At 40.6% G+C, this 18,696-nt stretch overlaps 1 protein-coding gene across 1 annotated transcript in view; it reads right to left on the reverse strand.

Moving 5' to 3' along the window:
• Window positions 1–580: 580 nt before the first annotated feature.
• arhgef18b (rho/rac guanine nucleotide exchange factor (GEF) 18b) overlaps window positions 581–18,696 on the reverse strand; it is a 55,960-nt gene continuing 37,844 nt past the window's right edge. The window contains exons 24-32 of the mRNA XM_084723432.1: window positions 18,311–18,457; window positions 17,813–17,928; window positions 16,923–16,991; window positions 16,715–16,762; window positions 16,291–16,554; window positions 15,874–16,023; window positions 5,978–6,329; window positions 3,954–4,097; window positions 581–3,429 (exon numbers count right to left, since the gene is read on the reverse strand). Of these exons, the coding sequence (XP_084579558.1) occupies window positions 3,110–3,429; window positions 3,954–4,097; window positions 5,978–6,329; window positions 15,874–16,023; window positions 16,291–16,554; window positions 16,715–16,762; window positions 16,923–16,991; window positions 17,813–17,928; window positions 18,311–18,457 (1,610 nt within the window). The 3' untranslated portion in view covers window positions 581–3,109. The remainder of the gene's footprint in view (window positions 3,430–3,953; window positions 4,098–5,977; window positions 6,330–15,873; window positions 16,024–16,290; window positions 16,555–16,714; window positions 16,763–16,922; window positions 16,992–17,812; window positions 17,929–18,310; window positions 18,458–18,696) is intronic.

Genomic DNA, 18,696 nt, shown 5'->3' on the forward strand with positions numbered 1-18,696 from the left:
AACAATATACATAATATACATAAGCTGCTCAAAGTCCAGCTAGTGATCGACAGCTTCAGAGACAAGCTTATTTGGAAAAAACCAAAAGCTCTTCTGACATTTTTCCTCCCAGAGACACAGAACATATTAATCTGTCGACTTCTCCACGACTTAAAGGGTTGTCAAGAGACAGAAAATGAGATAGACACCTCCATATTTCTTCTGTGAAGAAAGATAAAGTCTGAAATTTTAGACAACAGCTGATAGTCATTGCAGCGTCCATCACAGTACTGCTTTCCTGTCAGGCACAGAGATGAGACGCCGCTAATGAAATGTCTTTAGCAATCAGTAAAACACACTGTCAATGTGACCTCAGGGCCTATTAAAACTAACATCTTGGTATATATCTCAAAGATATACCGGCTTAGCTAAAATGAACCCTTCCTGAAAAACGTACAAACTGTCAAGTCAGCAAAATGAGGTCCAGCAGAGACACAAACTTTCAAAAACATGATATGTCAGTCACATGAACTTTTCATTTCCTGACTTCAGTGAAAACATAGGACTGTGGACTTAACTGTTTCAGGCCTTGCTGTGATTGTCAAACTTGTTTATGTTTGGGAATAACACATAAAGGCCTTTATTCTACTGGATCGGTTAGTGCAATAAACATAAAATTATATTTTAGGGATGCACCAAGTCAGCGACCGAACATTGGTGTCAGCTAATATTCTCCTTGTTGACTTGCCATCAGCCTTTTGCCAAGATGACACACACTGCTGTTGTGTTTGGGGCTGGGTATCATTTAAAAATTACAATACCAGTACCAATAAATTACTTCATATGCTACTTTTTGTTTTTTCTTAATTCAATAACCATCATGTGAATAGTAGCATTCCTGAAATAATCCTTATGCATTTATTTTTACTTTTGAACATTTTGGTGGCATTTTGCTGAACTGTCAACTTCATCAAATACAGTATGCTCAACTTCACCACAGCACAGGCTGGGGTTGTAGCTGCTGTGATACTGGGCCAATCCCCTCCCCTCCCCATTTACAATGGTGCCTGGCTGTGTGCAAAAACATGCAAACATTTCATTTTACAACATTTTACAGGGTAGAAAAAGGATCAAATGCAAAAACTGTGACTGGAGAAGTTTCAATACTACTTGCTACTGAGTTATTTTGGTCAATAACTTAAAAGGTATCAAGTAGTGATACCCAGCCTTAGTTGTGTCTTATCTATTTCAATTATTCGCACACTATATGTTGTTTTGGTTATTTGTGGTTAGACTTGGACACCAGTGGTTACCATATTCAGCTGCTATTTCAGAGAAGAAACTGCTGGCTGGACACAACTCTCACAACTTTCTTTGTTTCAGTGGTACCAAAGTCAGAATATATAACAATAAAAACACAATAAACAACCTAAAAAAACATCAGTATCAGAAATGGTTATCAGCCAAATTGTTATTTTAAAAACCAGCATCGCTATTGGCCAATAATTTCACAAGCAGTGCATCTCTTTCATGTTGTGACTGTTGCTCATGTTCTCTCAAAAGCCTGTTACGCAATTTTTTCTCTGCTGAAGCACTTTAAAGTTAATTTTACCCCTTACAAAAACATCCAGCGTGAAATGTCACGAATTGTACAGTACACTATGGGTTTCACTTGGTCAGACGTGTCTTGTGTGTCTCAAAGATTTTTTTTTGGGAAATGTAACCAAGAGTGAGACAAACTCAGTGAGGCCTTTCTGATGTCTGATGACGACGTACAGCTCAACAGTGTGGAGTTGAGTTCATTTAGTGGATTTCTATGAGGTCAATAGCAGCTCTGCTAAAAGTTTGGGAAATATGCCTTTTAGCTCTACAAGTTGAATGCTAATTTAATTTAAGTACAGATTAAATTTTACATATTTCTGTCAAAAATTGCCACATGAAAGAAGTGATCTTTTTTAATCAGGTAATCCACTTGCTGTTACAGCTCACAAAACAACAGTATGTGCTTGTGAAATGGTTTTTAAACGAATCATTGACGCAAGTATAAGGAGTGCACAGGAGGTCACTGTTTCAAGAAGAGCTACTGCTAAGAAACGCCAGTAAAGACCTAAAGTAGACTAACCTCATATAACCTTAAACTGTACAGACACAATAAAGGCATTCCTGAGTTTGTCTCATTTTGCACGAGTTGGAAAAACAGAATCTGCCTTGAGCTCAGCTCTGCCTTAATTGAAATGAAGCCTTATTACACACCAGCCTGGAAAAAAATAAACTGTTTTTAATCTGCTGTCTGGTTTCACAACCGGTGGCAACGTGAGAAATGTATCCCACAATTTCAGCCTTCTGTAATAAGCATGATTAAGAAGAATAAGAACATCAAAACTTTAAAAATTGTACAACGAAACACAAGACATTTAGTCCATAAAAGTTCATTCATTAGTCCAGAATGGAGTATTTACACTGTGCAAATGAAACCCCCAAGCAGGGAGTCTTCACGTATCAAGAGTTGGATCATCTCTTGTGGTTCCAGGTCCAATATAAGCAGACTGTTAAGGCCAGGGCGCCATTGCTAATATCACAACCAGCCTGATCAGAGTCCCTTGGAAATCTCCCGACCATTTATCTTTCACATTGTTCCTTTCAGTCAAATCCCCTTCAGCTCTCCTGCCAACTGTCTTTGGATTGTTAAAACTTCATTTAAACCTTTTCACACACAAAGCCTTTGTTTTGCCAAAGATTTCCTCTTCATACTGTTGTCCCCTTGAGTTAAGAAATGAAACTAGAAATTAAATAAAAAAAGAAACTGTGGCAGCTTAAAAACAGCAGTGGGGTAGCAGTGTTAAATTAGAAATGTCTTCTTTCTTTCTTGAGTTTTTTTTTTTTCTGCGTGGGGCCACTGTAGTGCTGGCAAAGGCTCTGCTCTGTGCTCCAAATTTGTACCGATATTTACGTACTTCATTCAAGCCTCAATAACACTACTGCTGCCCACAATAGCATCAGCATCACATTATCACATGTAAGAGGCCACTTGAAATGAGACACATGGTTGATTAAGGACCAGCAACCATCACGATTCTTTTTTTTGTTGTTTTTGCAATCAGTGGTTGATCTGAAGGCTGCAGACTGGAGTTTAGAAAAAGATGACATCCTCTTTGTTGAGGTCCTCTGTGTTGATCTTGTAGGGTGGCGGCATGCTGTGGCTGTGGCTGACCCCATGAATGTTTACCTGGGTGTTGGGACTGAGGCCCTGCGGTGGCGCCAGATGGGACTGGAACTGGAGGGAGCCGGTGCTCTGCGAGTGGGGAGGGATGCTGGGAGGCTGCATGGAGGGCTGAGGGTGGGGCTGTGCAGGAGGCATGGGGGGTTTCTGAGCGATTGGAGGGTGGGAGGTGCTGATGGAGGAGGTGGACTGGGTGTCTGGTCCGGCGCTGTCTGGAGGACTGGGTTGATCTGTGAGAGACACACAAGAAAGGCTGTTTGAGAACAAGGGATTACTCCAAAAATAGCATAAAAACTCCCGGCAGATTAGTCATTAGTGCCTGTTTAATACAGCGGGGCTTACTCAGACTAACAGCCATCTATCATATGAATCCTGCCAGTGTTTTCTCTTGGCAGCGGTAATTGTGAGGGCACAGGATTTAAGTGTTAAAATGTCTGTGTCAGCAGTACAGGCTGCCATTAATCACAGTGAGGCATGTGAAATTGATAGGTGCTTACACAGGGAGCGGCTGGCCATGAAGGTGAGCTTTAGAGAGGAACGTGATTGGGTGGGGTCTGGTTTGCCCAGGTGGCGAATGTATGCGTCTCATGTTTGTGTCTGCGAGAACTGAGTTTAATAATGCAGCAGGCAAAGACAGATGAGAGGAGATTGTGTTTGTCCTGACCAAGCAAAGGAGGAAGCCTGTGTGTGTGTGTGTGTGTGTGTGTGTGTGTGTGTGTGTGTGTGTGTGTGTGTGTGTGTGTGTAAGAGGTACCTGCATGGTGATGCAGAGACTGAGGCTGAGGAAGGGCTGACAGCGGGACCTGCTGGTGGGGGCTGATGGAGCGCTTGGCCTTGAGGGCGTTGTCGTCTCGGGCGGACAGCTTCAACGGCAGCATCTGCTTCATATCCACTGAGGCTGAGAGGAGGGGGAGGAGGGGGAGGAGGGGGAGGAGGAGGAGGAGGAGATCAAGGGGGAGGGAGGTGGAGGATGGAGCAAAGAAAACAAGAGACAAACAGAGACAGAAGGTGGCTTAATTGTAAAATCAGATTTCACTGGTAAACGAGGGGAGACGAACCTCTCTCAGGCCACTATTTGATATACGGGAAGGCTGACCCAATTTAGACAGCTAATGTGATCCTAATGAGCCACTTAAATCACACTGATCAGGTCAAGCTTGTGTCAGGCACAGATGGCGTGTGTATCGATGACAGCGAGCAAGAAAAAATCACTTAAAACAGAAAATGCTGCACTATTATACATCATCTGCAAAAGTAAGATATTGAGGACCGTAACTGACAAAATCAAAATTAATTAATTAATATGCCATTAAATGCAACAAAAATAGTACTGAAAATAAATGTAAATGTTTGATTTTCTTCTGTATTTATTCACCTTCGTATTACTTCCTCTGTCTATTTGCATACTGGTTGACTGATATCAGTACATAGACTGACTATACATGTCTTGTTGCCACACTGGTGGCCACTGACTCAGGCTACAGTTACAGCCATTTATATCAGAGAGAGGAGAAAACCTCAATGCAACACATATAAACACATTTTGAAACAGAGTGTACTTTTATATTCATATTAGTTGGCTTATGATGCACTGCAGGCAACTGCTTTTTGAAAGGAAAACAAACATCAAAAAACAATCAATGTGCTCACTGAGTGGCAAAGCTGGTAGAAACAACTGAAGTCACACACTCCATCTGCTGTGACACTCTTGCACACACTCTTTGTTTACTGTGTCAGAGTAAACACACCGAGGATGGTGCTTACAATTCATTGACACTTTGTGACATCGCTCAGTGATTAAAGTCTGCCTGCTATCTCCATTAAAAAAACATGCTAATCTATTTGTAATTATAGATTAAAGAACAATAACCAGAACGGTAGCAATGGGAGCATCCACATTAATGAATGGTAACGTTCTGTAGTGGTGGCAAGAGCGCACAGCGCGCTCCTGCTGTTTCAGTAGCTTAGGAAAATGGATACTGATGACCTGTTATTGCTATTCCTTGCACAGACAGAGAGAAAAAAAGAGAGAACCAGAGGGATATGGGTTCATAAGATTCTTCAATGAAAAGAGGCGTTTGGACAGTTGGAAAGTTCTCATCATTTCAAGGCAAATTTTATTTACATTTATTTATATTTATGTTTCTGGCGATCATCAAAGAAGGCATCAGTAAGGACCAAACAAACGCCGGAGACCTCATCAGCGCCAAAGAACGTTTTTCTGTGTAATTTACAGCCTAACATTAAGGTGTATTAATGTTTAATATGTTGTAGTCTATATCCTGTAAGTCGGGGTGGATTTTGATTGGCTGTCAGCGTTTCTATCGTTCATCAAATCAAATGTAAAGTTGTGGTGTGGACTCGCCATCCACTTAAGGTGAAACAATTTTTAAAATGATATTTTTAGTTACGGTTATCATTCTTGGTGTGGACAGCCCTTCAAGAGAAAATATGCAGGATTTTCCCAAAAAACATTGCACAGATTTGCATCTGCAGCCACAGAGACCCCGCCCTCCGCCATTACCTTCTTATTTTCTTATTATTTTGCTTTGCACGGGATGCTTTACCAACCCTCCAAAAATTGTCTTTCATTTCCTGGAAATAAGATTTTACAATCAACTATATTTCTGGTGCATTTACAAACAGCAACTGACAAATCCTACTCATTCAATCTTTGAGTACAGAATGCAATAGAGCTGCAATGACTAGTCAAAAAAGCCAAAAATTCACATTTAAGAACCATTAAATATTTATTTATTTTCCTATCTGATCCCTTACCTGTGCTGTCAGTGCGATGTGAGGCTTTGCCAATCTTGCCTCCTTTCCCTTTGCCACTGCTGAGGGCAGCCAGCTTGGTGGGGATCTGCTGCTGCACCCCCACCGGCTTGTGCAGCTGGTTGGTGGTGCTAAAGAGATGAAGGGGCACCTCTGTCTTCAGCGGCAGGGTGGAGGAGCTTATCTCCCGCCGCAGCATCACTTCTGGGCGTTCCGAATAGTCGGCCGGTGCGACGGACAGGCTGCCCCGCACCAGGGGCTTCTGAGGGAGGGGCAGGTCAGAGACACCGGTGGAGGTGGCGAGGCTGGAGGGCATGACGAGTTCCCCGTTCAGACTGCCGGACAGAGGAGTCACCTGGAGGAGAAGACCTGAACATTAGGTGACTGAAGTCTTCTTTAACTGTGGCAAACATCATCATATAAGTCTTCAAAATCAGTTTTTAAGTTAACAAAGGACGGTTTCCCAACTCTGCATTGTAATTTTCCATATCTGTGGCCAGATTCAGTTTAGAATCTGTGTTGTGGAACTTGTCATGCTTTCATGTTATGTATGTATGTAAGCAGCCTGCACTGTGAGTTGTGTATGAGAGTATCTAAAAACAACTTAAAACAGCTTCTTAAGAGCACAGAAAACACACACGCACACACAGACAGAAACTATAAATCGTGTGTGCGCCTCCATGCCACTACAGACACACAATCTGTTGAGGAGCAGGGTATTTATGGGCTGAGGAGGGAATCAGAAACACATGCGACTCTTTCTGCTGAACACACACTTTGGTAAGTTTGGTAACAGGCTTTTGATGTGTTCCAAGAGGCTCAAGGACAATGTGCACACACACACACAAAATGAGAAACATAAAACCCTTAATAGTCCCTGTGCACATAAAGGCGTGTCTAACAAAACAAGCCGGGCTGTTAGACAAGCGGGGAAACAAGAAAAAGGCTCTCATGACATCAGTGGATAAAAGACACTGACTGCATTGTCCACCTAATTACTAGACTGAAGGAAAGATGATCTACAGATCGAGTAGATCATCCAATCTGCATTCAGTGAGATCGACCAGGAGGATTTCTGCAACAATGGAGCGGTGTAGTGTTTGTATGCGTTAGTAATCCCACATGTGTTGCGTTACAAGAAGTATAAAAAGCATCTTTTATTTGTGCTTTAGAACATGACAAGTTTAAGCCATTCTACAAGACTGTGAAGTGATGTGTTGCAAAAAGATATTTAACACGCTTTCAATGAAACAGCCAAAATATGAAAAACTACCAGTCAGAAAGTTGCAGTTTTTGGCTGATCAGAATCAGCTTTGCATGCACATAAAGTAACATAATATAATTGTTGTTTTGGCTGATTACGGCCAAGAGATTAATATTAATGGACTGGAAATCCTGCCCACCCCCATGTTTCCAAAGATGGATTGCTGAAATGCATCAGATAATTACATCTGTAAGAAACTATTTCCTGAGAAAAGTCTTTATTATTCAGGGCTCGTTCTTTTCCCATCTAGATAACTTCAGGGTCTGAATGAGTGGCCGAATCTGGTGATTTCAGACAAACTGTGTAATCATTTCTGCGTGTGCTTCATGGCAGCTTTTTGTCCATGCAGCATTTCGAGAGTATCTAGTGAGTGAAACAAGATAGTCAAAAGGGACATAACGTGGGCGTCTCATTACAAACATGGAGAAAGTTCCATGCTATTGCTGCAAACTTATGAATCTTAACTCTGTGCCACTAAAAGTTGAAGACCAACTGATGGCTGGATGTTATGGTATTATTGGTTGAAACTGGTTGGTTCAAGCCTACGTAAGCACACGTAATATTTTGTTTTACAAGATGAAAATGTGAATGGATTTTGATAAAAGAACACAAAAAAACTGACTTTTTTTGGGCATATTTTGTGTATAAATTTACAATAAATCCCCCTAAATACGACACACTGGACCTTTAATCAATTAATACTGATTGGTTAAATTTATAATCAAACCACCAGGACACAACTGATCTATATCTTATTTTAAAAAAAAAAATGCTAATACCGCTACAATACAGTATATTACCAAACAAATATCAGTCAGTCAGTCTATCAGCAGTTTTAACTGCGGGGTCTTTAACTTAAAGTCAGGCATCAGTCTGTAACTCTTCTGTTTGGTATGCAGCCCACATGCTTAATGATTGATGATGATGCAGAATACTTCCTGTGGAGATGGTGAACACATGATGACTGTATTTTACAAGGCGTGAAGGGCAAACTCATCTGACTGTGACTGTGTATGTGTGTGTGTGGAGACTGTAGCTTCCCCCGGTTGTAACAGCGGAGCATGACGGCACAACCTGAGGCACAGAGGGGCCCTGCAGTTGGGAAAGTCTCCATAGCTCCTTCCCTAAATCTCCCTTTCTTCTTCTTTCCCTCCATCATTCTTCCTCTCTCAGCACTCACTCATTTTGGCACACAGATGTTTCATTGTTCCCAGAACAAGGTGACCGGCTTTAGGCAGCACAAACAGCAGGTTTCCAGGGCAGTAAAGCGTGCGGAAGCTACAGAGCACAAACAGTCCTGACTGACAGCATATAAACAATTAGCACTGGCTGCCTTCCAGAGGCTTCTGTTAATGACAGGCTTGGACCAGCTAATTATACAGCCAGGTTCCTCTCATCCTGAAAACTGCCTGGATACTCCCATATCATACACATCTCCAATAACACTGCACATCACCTCATACACAATGGACACCAGTAATAAGGAGATACCAGTTATTTAATCTTATCTGCACTATACGATGTGTGCAACAGTAGAGTGTGAGAAATATTTCTTGGTCTGTCTTTGGGCCATGTGCAGCCTTGATCTGGGGTGAATTAATGAGCTTAGCAAACCCTGTAGGCTTAAACCGGTTTTATCTGAAATCAAACTGTAATCACAAAGAGTAAACACTGTTTTTATTGGTCTGGTGATGAGCAGTAACTCAGCTACTTATACAATGAGTCAGTGTCAGCTCGCCTGGGGTTAATCATCTTCTTAAAACTGAAACAATCGACAGAAAGTTATTTTTTAATCGATGAATCTGCTGACTATCTTCACAATTGTTTAGTCCAGTGTTTCCCGAAATTTTTTACGCTGCATACCACATCAGAATATACTGAGCTCTCTACATACCACCATACTTTTAAGAAGATTAGTTACCTTATCAATTTTGTATCATTGTAAATGGAATATCTTTGGGTTTTGAATTGTTGGTCGGACAAAACAAGAAAGTCATTTATCTCAGGAGATTTTTGACTCTTATCTGACATTTTTTAGAGTCTGGACGTGCAAAGATTGATAGATAATTTATCTGCAACTCTTTTCATACTAGATTATTCATTTCAGTTAGTTATAAAGCAAAAATACCAAACACTGGAAGGTTTCACATTCTTAAATGTAAGATTTTTTGTTTCATTGTCTTACAATATGGTATATAGATTAGTTTTGGGTTTTAGATGATTAGCCAGACAAAACAAGACATTTCATGACATCACTTTGAACTGAAATATTGTGATGGCCATTTTTCATAGTTTTCTTGTGTTTTATAGATCAAAGATTAATCATTAATCTTCAGATTATCTGATAATGAAACTAATTGTAAACTGCAGTCCTAAAACATTTAACTAAGACAGTTTAATTAATAATTTAAATAGTTTGTTGCAGCCCTACACAAATCTCAAGACTCAATAGCTCGAAATGAACAAGATGCACAGAAAAGTGCAACTTAGTCTATATGCAACTACTTTTTTTTCACTCACAGAGCAAATGATTAAGTTCAACTATGAATAGTTTGACAATATTCTCATTGAAAGAAGCCCAGAATACCAGGGAAACAGGTGGGATAGATACATGACAGATGGCGCAGACAGAAAATATCTGCCCTAGAGCTCGGTGTTCTGTCCCAGCTTCGCAAAGCAACTCCTACCGGCTGATTATAGAAGAAGGCATTTAGGTGTATGTGTGGTGAGGGTGTGAATGGGTAAAGAGCTACCCCTTGGGGTTTTTTTTCAGACCGCAGGAACACACTCAGTCCTCCAGGCTGATTTACGACACTGTTGTCTGAGGCCTGAGAGGGGAAGAGATAACTCAGACACAGGTCACGGTTTTAACACTGTTCTTTCAATGTTTCTCTCGAGTTTGACCAACCAACATGTTGTAGAAATGTTCTCTGTGATGTTCTTGTAGTTACTCACACCAGGTGGCCATACAGTTTTACAGTTTTATGCGCTTGAGTGAAAAGCAGCAGAAAGGGGCCACTGTTGAACTGAGTGTTTTGCCTAAAGACATTTCAAAGACGTTACTGAAGGGGCAGTGGTTATTCATTGATACATTTCCACCTCAAGACTTTTCAAGGCCACAGATTGAACCATTGTCCTTATAGCTATAAAGCCAGTTTCTACCCTTTAGGCCAGTTCTCAAAGCCATTACTCAACGATCTGCAACTGATTTTTATTCAAAGTCAAAGGTCCAGAACGATTAGTGAGAACAAATTAACATTTTATCAACTCTCTTAAAACTTTTAAGCAACATAATTGATGGACCAGTATGAAATCGAACCAGATGTGAGTCATTTAGTCCATTTACATTTGATTAAAACATATTCTTACAACTACATTTACATCAGTTGTAGACATCATGTATTATAGAAAAAGGAGTGATTTAGGAGCTGATAGCAAATTTTTGGGTGTAAGGTTTCTACAGAACACCACAGGAGGTCTTTTCTACCAGTGGCCATCAAATTGGTGCTCTTCCTCATTCTGCAAGAAGGACAGCTGAGGAATCAGACCCCGAGAACAATAAAATCAATCAATAATAAATATTAGGTGCTGTATTAATTGTTTCAACTTCATGTGCAATATAAAATTTTCCTTTCATGTAGGGTAAGGTATGGTATACTTTATTGTCCCGCAGGGAAATTTGTTTTGGACCCCAAGCTGCTGTAACACAACATGCTACAAAGATATAACAGATCATATATATACTCACTTGCATAGGCGTGCATAAAGTCACTTGCTCAGTGACTTGAAATAATTACTTGCACCATCACCACCATTGCCACTACTACTTTTTATATTTCAGTTTATTTTATTTTACTCATTTTAGTTAACCTATCTTACTTTTATTGTTATTCTATTACTGTTGTTTGCACTACTTTTGCCTTTACTCCCTATACACATTATATTTATTACACTACTCTGTTTATTCTTACATCACTGCAATTTTTGAGCAACCACTGGCACAAGAATGTAGTTCCAGATTAATAAAGTTCTATCTTATCTAAGTGCATGAACTTGGCAGCAACAACACACAACCCTCTGTCTAGCATGTAAATGTCACCATAACAACGTTATCACTGATAGGGAAATAAGGTAAACCACATTGAAACAGTTTGCATCTGGGGACAGGATTGCTGTGAAAGATCTCATTCGCAATGTGATAGATATACTGTGTATCTAACGTCACTAATGATATATTGATGATTGAATTAGAAAAAAAAAAATTAGAGAACTTTACACCTCATAATGTATTGTTTTCATAAGACGGTGCCGTATTGTTTAGGTCACTTCTCTTCTTGATTATTTACCATCAAGAAGCTCCAGCTCTATCCTTGATGGACACACCGCATGACTTGACGTTCACAGGACTATTGAGCAATCAGACCCGAAGCTCTGTCCTGGGCCAGAGCCAATAAAAAAGCCTGAGCACAGAGCATTCCTTATCAAGGGGCCAACTGTGATCACATGAGATAACACATGAAAGAGAAGCTCCTCTGAAGTCAGGACATGCTGCAACTAGCACCATTCTTGCACAAACACTCACATATGTTCTGAAACACACACAAACACACGAGGAGGCATGTTTTCTTTTTTATGAGGTCTAATCATAGCTCTACGGGTTTGCTGATGAGTCTTAATGTTGGGTGGTGGTGATTAAATGTCTGTTGATATCAGGCTGGCTTGGAGCCTGGAACAGATCCTGAGGTCACAGCTGATGAAAAGGCTGTTTGATGTGTTTGACACAGAGGGGGAACAAACCACTTCCAAATCTCCCATAACCGCCGCCAAGAAAGTCCCACAGCAGAGCCAGCAGTATAGAACTGCAACCCATACATCTGCATGTGTACAAAACACGCAAACACGCTAGTTAGCTGGTCCAAAACAAATATTATGGGCATGATTTAATGGGGTGCTGAGTGCTGATGGGGTGCAGATCTGGCCTGTTTCAGGTCTTATCTTGCAGTCCATGTAGCAAACAAACAAACCGCACAGCAATCTGTTTCAGTGAAGGCGTCTGTAATTACCAGGGTCTCTGTATTACTCATCACAGCAGATTAGGTCAATTCAGCCAGAGGCTCCTTTGCTTCACAAGACCAGAGGGCTGTGGTTTTCCAGGAGTCACTGTGAAGTGTTCTGGGTACAAATCACAGTCATAGGCCGGCCCTCTGCAGCCAGTAATGAGATGACAAATGCAATAACTCATGTCAGCTGGTTGTGTTTGTGCACGTCTTGAGTTAAGACTCTAGTTAACTGAAGACATGTCACTGAAAGATTTTGTTACCATGAAATCTTTGAGATGTCAGATAAGTAGCCAGATGTCTGAGGATATTACAAGTAAAGCTGTAGGAGATAAACAAGAACAACAAAAAAACACTGCAGCTTTTTTCTGGAGCAGGTCAGGACTTGAATGGAGGGCATTATGTCATCTGTCAGTTACTCAGCGTGGTATGCAGGATAAAGAGGCACTGACCAATCAGAAGTAATGGTCTGGCATCAACCAGGTAGGAATGTCAGACAGCAGAGAGCGAATAATGATATGACTGGAGACAGCCTCAATCAGAATGACACATCTCTGTAAGAGCATGCATATCAGTACAGCACTGGAAGACAGCTCATGGTGATTAGTCCAACTTCTTGGAAAACAGCAATCCGGTTTGTACACATACTGACAAACTTTTTCTTGTCTTAGGAAGCAGAAAAAAAGAGAACACACTGACTCATCACGCTGAAAAGTTTTGGCTTTCACATACTTGTAAGCATTAGTCAGAGTGAACAATCCCATCATTAGGTGTATTTTACATTCTCCTGATTATAGAAATATGTGTGTGACTCAGGTTGTGGAGCTGACAATTATGTTTAGGCTCCTCTCACCATGATCAAATCCAGATTTTTAGTTTAAATAGATTTTTAAAAACAAGCAGAGTGCATGCAACCCAAAAAGAACATTTGGATGTAACCACTTTGTAATCACTAACACTTTGATTAGTAACTGTAATTTAATGACACATTTTTGTCAGTAAATGTAACAGATTACAGTTATAATTGTTTTGTAATTTAGTTGCATATAACTAGTTACTCCCCAGATGCCGCTAGTAGGTAAGCCTTGTTTTAGCTTAGCAGTTGCTGTTGACTTTAGCCCCATCCTGGCCAATTAGGAGGAGAGAGGAGTCAGTAGTCATTACAGGTTATATATTGGTTTTATATAGGTTTTTAAAAACTGTGAATCACTGCAACCACAAAAGCTCCTTAATGATACAGTCATAAATATGACAAAAAAATATTAGGCTGATTGGTGTGGAAATATTCTTGATTAGCTGCAGACATAAGATCAAATTGATCACTCGCAACTGATTGCATGATCCCCTCCAGGCTTACCCCGGGTGGAGATAAAAATGACAAAATCTGCCACTGGTTACAAGTGAACACCATACAGAAAAATCATGTGCAACAATTCAAAATATTTACTGAGAGGTGAACACAGACAGACTTTTAAAAAAACTCTCTCTCTAGTGTCCTGCACACACTGGTTCACTCTCGCAACACACACTTGTTTAAGGGGGAGAAGAGGGGGTTGTCATGGGTTGGCCATGGTGGAGGAAAGATCGAACCCTCGATCCCCCTCTGTACTTCAGAGAAGGTCCAGGAGGAAGCGTGACTTAGCAAAGGTGATAATGGAAATGCAAATCGTTGCATGCAGCGTTGCATGATTTGACCCAATGGAAAAGCCCCGTGTGATAGAGCATTTTATCAATATCACCCACTACTAGAAAGAATCTCAAAGCTGTTACATGTCAGACTGTATCTTCTTGGTTTGTTAAGAAGATAAAGTTTGTGTGGAGATAAACTTTCCCATGCTCCAGTTACATCTCTGCAACTTGTTACAGAGAATGCCAATCAACCAAACTGTGATGGTGATTCAGACCTTTGAAAACACTAAAGGCTGATATTAAGTAACTTTACTGCAGCTCCTTGACAGATCTGTTAGCACCGGGCATGAAATTACAGTCAGTGGATCTTTCTCAAAGTTCCTCTCCCATGAAACTCACAAACAATGGCCTGCATTGTGCTGCAAGGAGAGACAGATGGATACAGGTAAGGAAACACAGGGAGGAGAGAGGAGGTAAAGAGAGGTAAACAGAAAGACTGCTCCCTGCGTAGGTGGATTCCTGAGGTGAGCGGTTAGAGATGTATTCAGGTGTATTTATGTTTATAATTATGCCAATCTATGAATCAGGCTGAATCAAGTTCTTTGGTTTCAACTGCATTTCATTTACTGGTAATGTATTCAAATGTTGAGCAAATTAGACTAATGAACAATTACAATCAATCTTTCAGCCGATGCATAAAATATATTTGGTTTTTCAGTACATTAGAGGGGTAGGTACAGGGTTCATGCCCGGGCGATGGGATGGAAGGGAAAAACAGAGAGTAGCAGTAGGTGGGGAAACATTTGGAAAATTTATGCAAGACTGCGAAAAAGGAAGCCGCAGAGACAGGAAACCCCCTTCTCATTCTTTAATCTGTGAGTAATCATCATCAGCAGACCCAGCACCTCGCCCTTGTCCACATTTTATACTTTATTAAACATCATTTTAAAGGTTCAGTAATATACTCTTTGATGACCTTCAATTTCAATTTTGGATAGGCATTTTTTCTTTGAAATCAGTCTATACATCCTACAGCTTATACACTGTAGTATTCAAAAATATTTATATAATTAGTCACCTATAATAAAGCCGAAAGTACCTTGAAGTTATTATGCTAAGTATGTAGATTTTTAGCTTATGTGTCATTTATAGGGAGGTTAAGTCTCTCCTCTTCCTATTTTGAAATTCTATTCCTATTTTAAAACAGTAGTCAGCGACGATTCTTTATAAATTGTGCCATGAATTATACGTACGATATATGTCAAGTTAAAAGATAAAGTTTCCGTTTGTGGTAAATTTGTCATAGTTGAGTTGTGTGTCAAATCGCTCAGTGACCTACATCTCTTATCTTGCACAGTATAGGGCACCAATACCACTATCCCTTCTAACATTATATTATCGTAAGTGTTTTTATACAGCGTCTCTTGGTCCTTTTATCAGCCGGGAAGTAAGAGAACGAGCAAGACCCGTTGCTGGTGTGACTACATCCTAGTTTTAAAACATGCAGGCATCATAGTTTCAGCGGCTAACGTTAGGTTTTAGAGGGAGAAAGTAATGATGTTACCTATGCCACTGCTGAGTGTGTTGTCTTTGTAATTAAGTATCGTATTCATCTTTCCAAACTGAGGTCCCATGGTGGTGGACTAGAAGGCTGGAATGGAGTTCACCACTCTCTATGGTTTCCGTCTGTGTGGCTCTAAGGGGTCCAGCCCAAATGTAACATAAAACAACAGCATGCCGGTCTATTGTCCACATCCATGTTTGGGCTACATTCACTCCTTTACGTTTTGGAAGTAAATAATTTTCAGTGAATTAAATATCGTCTCTGCCAGCTTGCTTGCTAGTCTTGTTCTGTACAATGAGCCTGTTCTCCAAACAAATGCATACTGTAAATGTGTATTTTGTTCTTTTCTAATCTGCCTCCTCACGGTAGGTTTCAGGTTCCCCACCTCAATAGTCTTCCTCTTGATCTTCTTCTGGTGTTCCAGGCGTTCCTTTTCCTTCTCCACAGCTCTGGTGGACTCTCTCAGTCTCTCCAGGTCCTGCTGGTACGTCTCCCTCTGACTCTCCAGCTCCTTCCTTTCTTCTGCCAGTTGTTCCTGCATCAAAAAAACAGCAATATTGTTAAGTTTGTGTGGCATTTTTGTAATTACTAGCAAGCTGCACAATTAATCAACACAAACAGATCTTGTTGTCTTGTGTTTTGGGTACAGCCCCCAACAAATATCATATAACCATGATTTTATGTTTGGTAAAAATGAAATTTGTGATGCAAAAATAATCGCAATATGTTTTTTTTTTTAACCACATGATGAAATTCAAATAAAATCTGTTCCACAGCCTTCAGGAGGGACAGTGCACTTCACCTCCAGCCGTCTGCACTCCTCCTCCCGCTGTCGGAGCCTGGCCTCAGTGGCCTCGACTTGGTGACGGTGCCGCTCCCTGTCCCTCTCCCAACGCTGCTGCTCCTGCCGGTGTTGAGACTGCAGCTTGTGGAAGTTGGCCAGCTCTTCTCTCTGCAGGGCCAGAGTCCGCTGTTTCTCCTGCTCCAGGAGCACGTTCCCTCTGTGGCGGCCGGGCAGGGAAGTCCGCTGCAGCTCAATGTGACTGTCCCGCTGTGATATGATAGCCTGAAGGTGGAAACAGAGAAAAAAAGGTAATTAAGAACATATTTGATCATGGTTCTTATGAAAATTATCAAGTTTAAGTTAAACCCGAAACCCGAAAACCAAAAAATTAAATAATTAATCTGCAAACATACATTCAATTAGACTTCAGCGACTGAATTACCTGCAGACTGTAGAGCCTTTGCGAGAGCATCAGCACCCTGTCAAAGAACTAGAATGGAAACACAAGGTTATCATAATCAAAAACTCAACACCAGCATCACCATAACAGAATAACATTTGATGGATTGGGTACATCTCTTCAGTTCAGCAGGCATTGCTATGAATATCAACTCCAGCAGTGTTGTGCAGCACAAGGTGACAGAGTTTACCTCAGCCTCGGGGAAGGAGTTAGACCAGATGCGGTTCCATCTGGCAGGAGAGCAGCAGCTCTCATCAACCTGAGCAACAACAGTCAAACACATGGCAATAAATCTCCTGAATCTCGAATACTGTTACACAATGTAAAAGATTTGGAACATCTGAAGTATATTGTGTCAATATGTACATTTCAAGCTGAATGATCAAAAAGCTGTTACATTATTCAGACTTAAAGACACTCTGCACTTTTCTTACTTTCTTTCTGCACACTAAAATCCAGAAGAAATTCCATTTAGCTGTTGATACTAGCCGTAGAACAGGTAAAACTATTATTCTCCATGGAAAATAAAAACCTGCATCTACAACCTTGAAATGAGTGCTGAGCAGCATTAGATATGAAGTAATGGTGAAATACTTCAGTCAGTCAGTCAGTAATTTAACAAGTAGCAGGGTTTCCCAAAGTGTGTCGGGTCAGCTGCTTCTATAGGGGTGTGCAAGAGGGAAACATGGGCTCTGGGTGTGGAGGACTGAGGGTACATTAACCAGGTCAGGTTTTAGAAGGGGGTGCATGGCATAAATGTTTGGGAACATCATTTAAAATATTTTTTTTAAAACAACAGTATGTACGAACCTTTTCACACCACCAGTCAGGTATAGTTATTATATTTTGTATGGCTGATGATTCTCAAAGATGAGGATTTACTGGAAGGTAAACCAATGACCGCATTCGCTTATCAAGGCTTTATCTATTTATAAACAAATTAAGTGACCGGCAGAGTGAGGTTACAGTAAACATCAGGAGATGGAAACTTTCCAGATGACTTTGTCTGCTTATTACTATTTACAGAAAATAACAATGTGACTCATCCCAAGATATACTGCGTGTGTGTTGAGCCCATACCGTCTGCTCCAGGGTATGGCTGCCACAGAGTTCTTTGAGCTGAGGGTCAGAGCTGGCTCTCTGGCTTCTGTCTCTGTTTCTGGACTCGCCAGAAAAGTTCTTCTTCATGCTGCCATCTGGCACGGACACATCAACACCAACACACACAGGTACAGACACAGAGACAAACACACACAAATAATTAGATACATACATAGAAAATATTGACAATCACGAACACAGCACAGAAACAACACACATATACATGCAAAACTGGGCCCAGAGCTGTCTTGAAATGATTTTTTTTTTTTTTAAAAAGGATGCTGGCACTGTTGCTAAGAAACATGTTTAGAAAAAATATATCAATTCAACCAATGAAATCAATTCAAGGAATCAACAAATTTTTATTTATTTTCAATAATAATTCAGAATTTATTAATGGCATACGGGCCACTGAAATACGACTGCAAATCCTTTAGATGGAAGGCTTCTTCAGGGCATGGACTGTGCTGGACTCACTCTTATTGAGAATGGTTGGGCTGCTGTCATAGCCCCCAAAGGTGTCTGCTCGTCTGGGCAGAAGCCCTGAGCCGCTTCCATCCTCCAGCCGTGAGGTCGGAGCCTCCTCCCTCACGCCGGACTGCAGCAGGTTCTGGAGGTTCTCCACTGGAGAGACAGAGAAAGGAAGTTAAAGTGCTTGTCATATCTTCAAAGCTGTCGTTGTGTTTGTTTATGCATTTACATCACATTTTCATTTTGTATGCAGTTGCCATTGTATTATTTTGAGATACTGTACTGCATATTTCAGAATTTGAGTTTTCATTTGAACATACAACCAAAATCATAATTCTTCTGTTTATATTGATTCTTCTTTTGATTTATTTTTACGTCCGTTTTGACAATAA

The sequence above is a fragment of the Lutjanus erythropterus genome, chromosome 7, assembly GCF_056507025.1.
Source record: "Lutjanus erythropterus isolate fLutEry1 chromosome 7, fLutEry1.hap2, whole genome shotgun sequence".
In the NCBI taxonomy this organism is placed as follows: Eukaryota; Metazoa; Chordata; class Actinopteri; order Lutjaniformes; family Lutjanidae; genus Lutjanus; species Lutjanus erythropterus.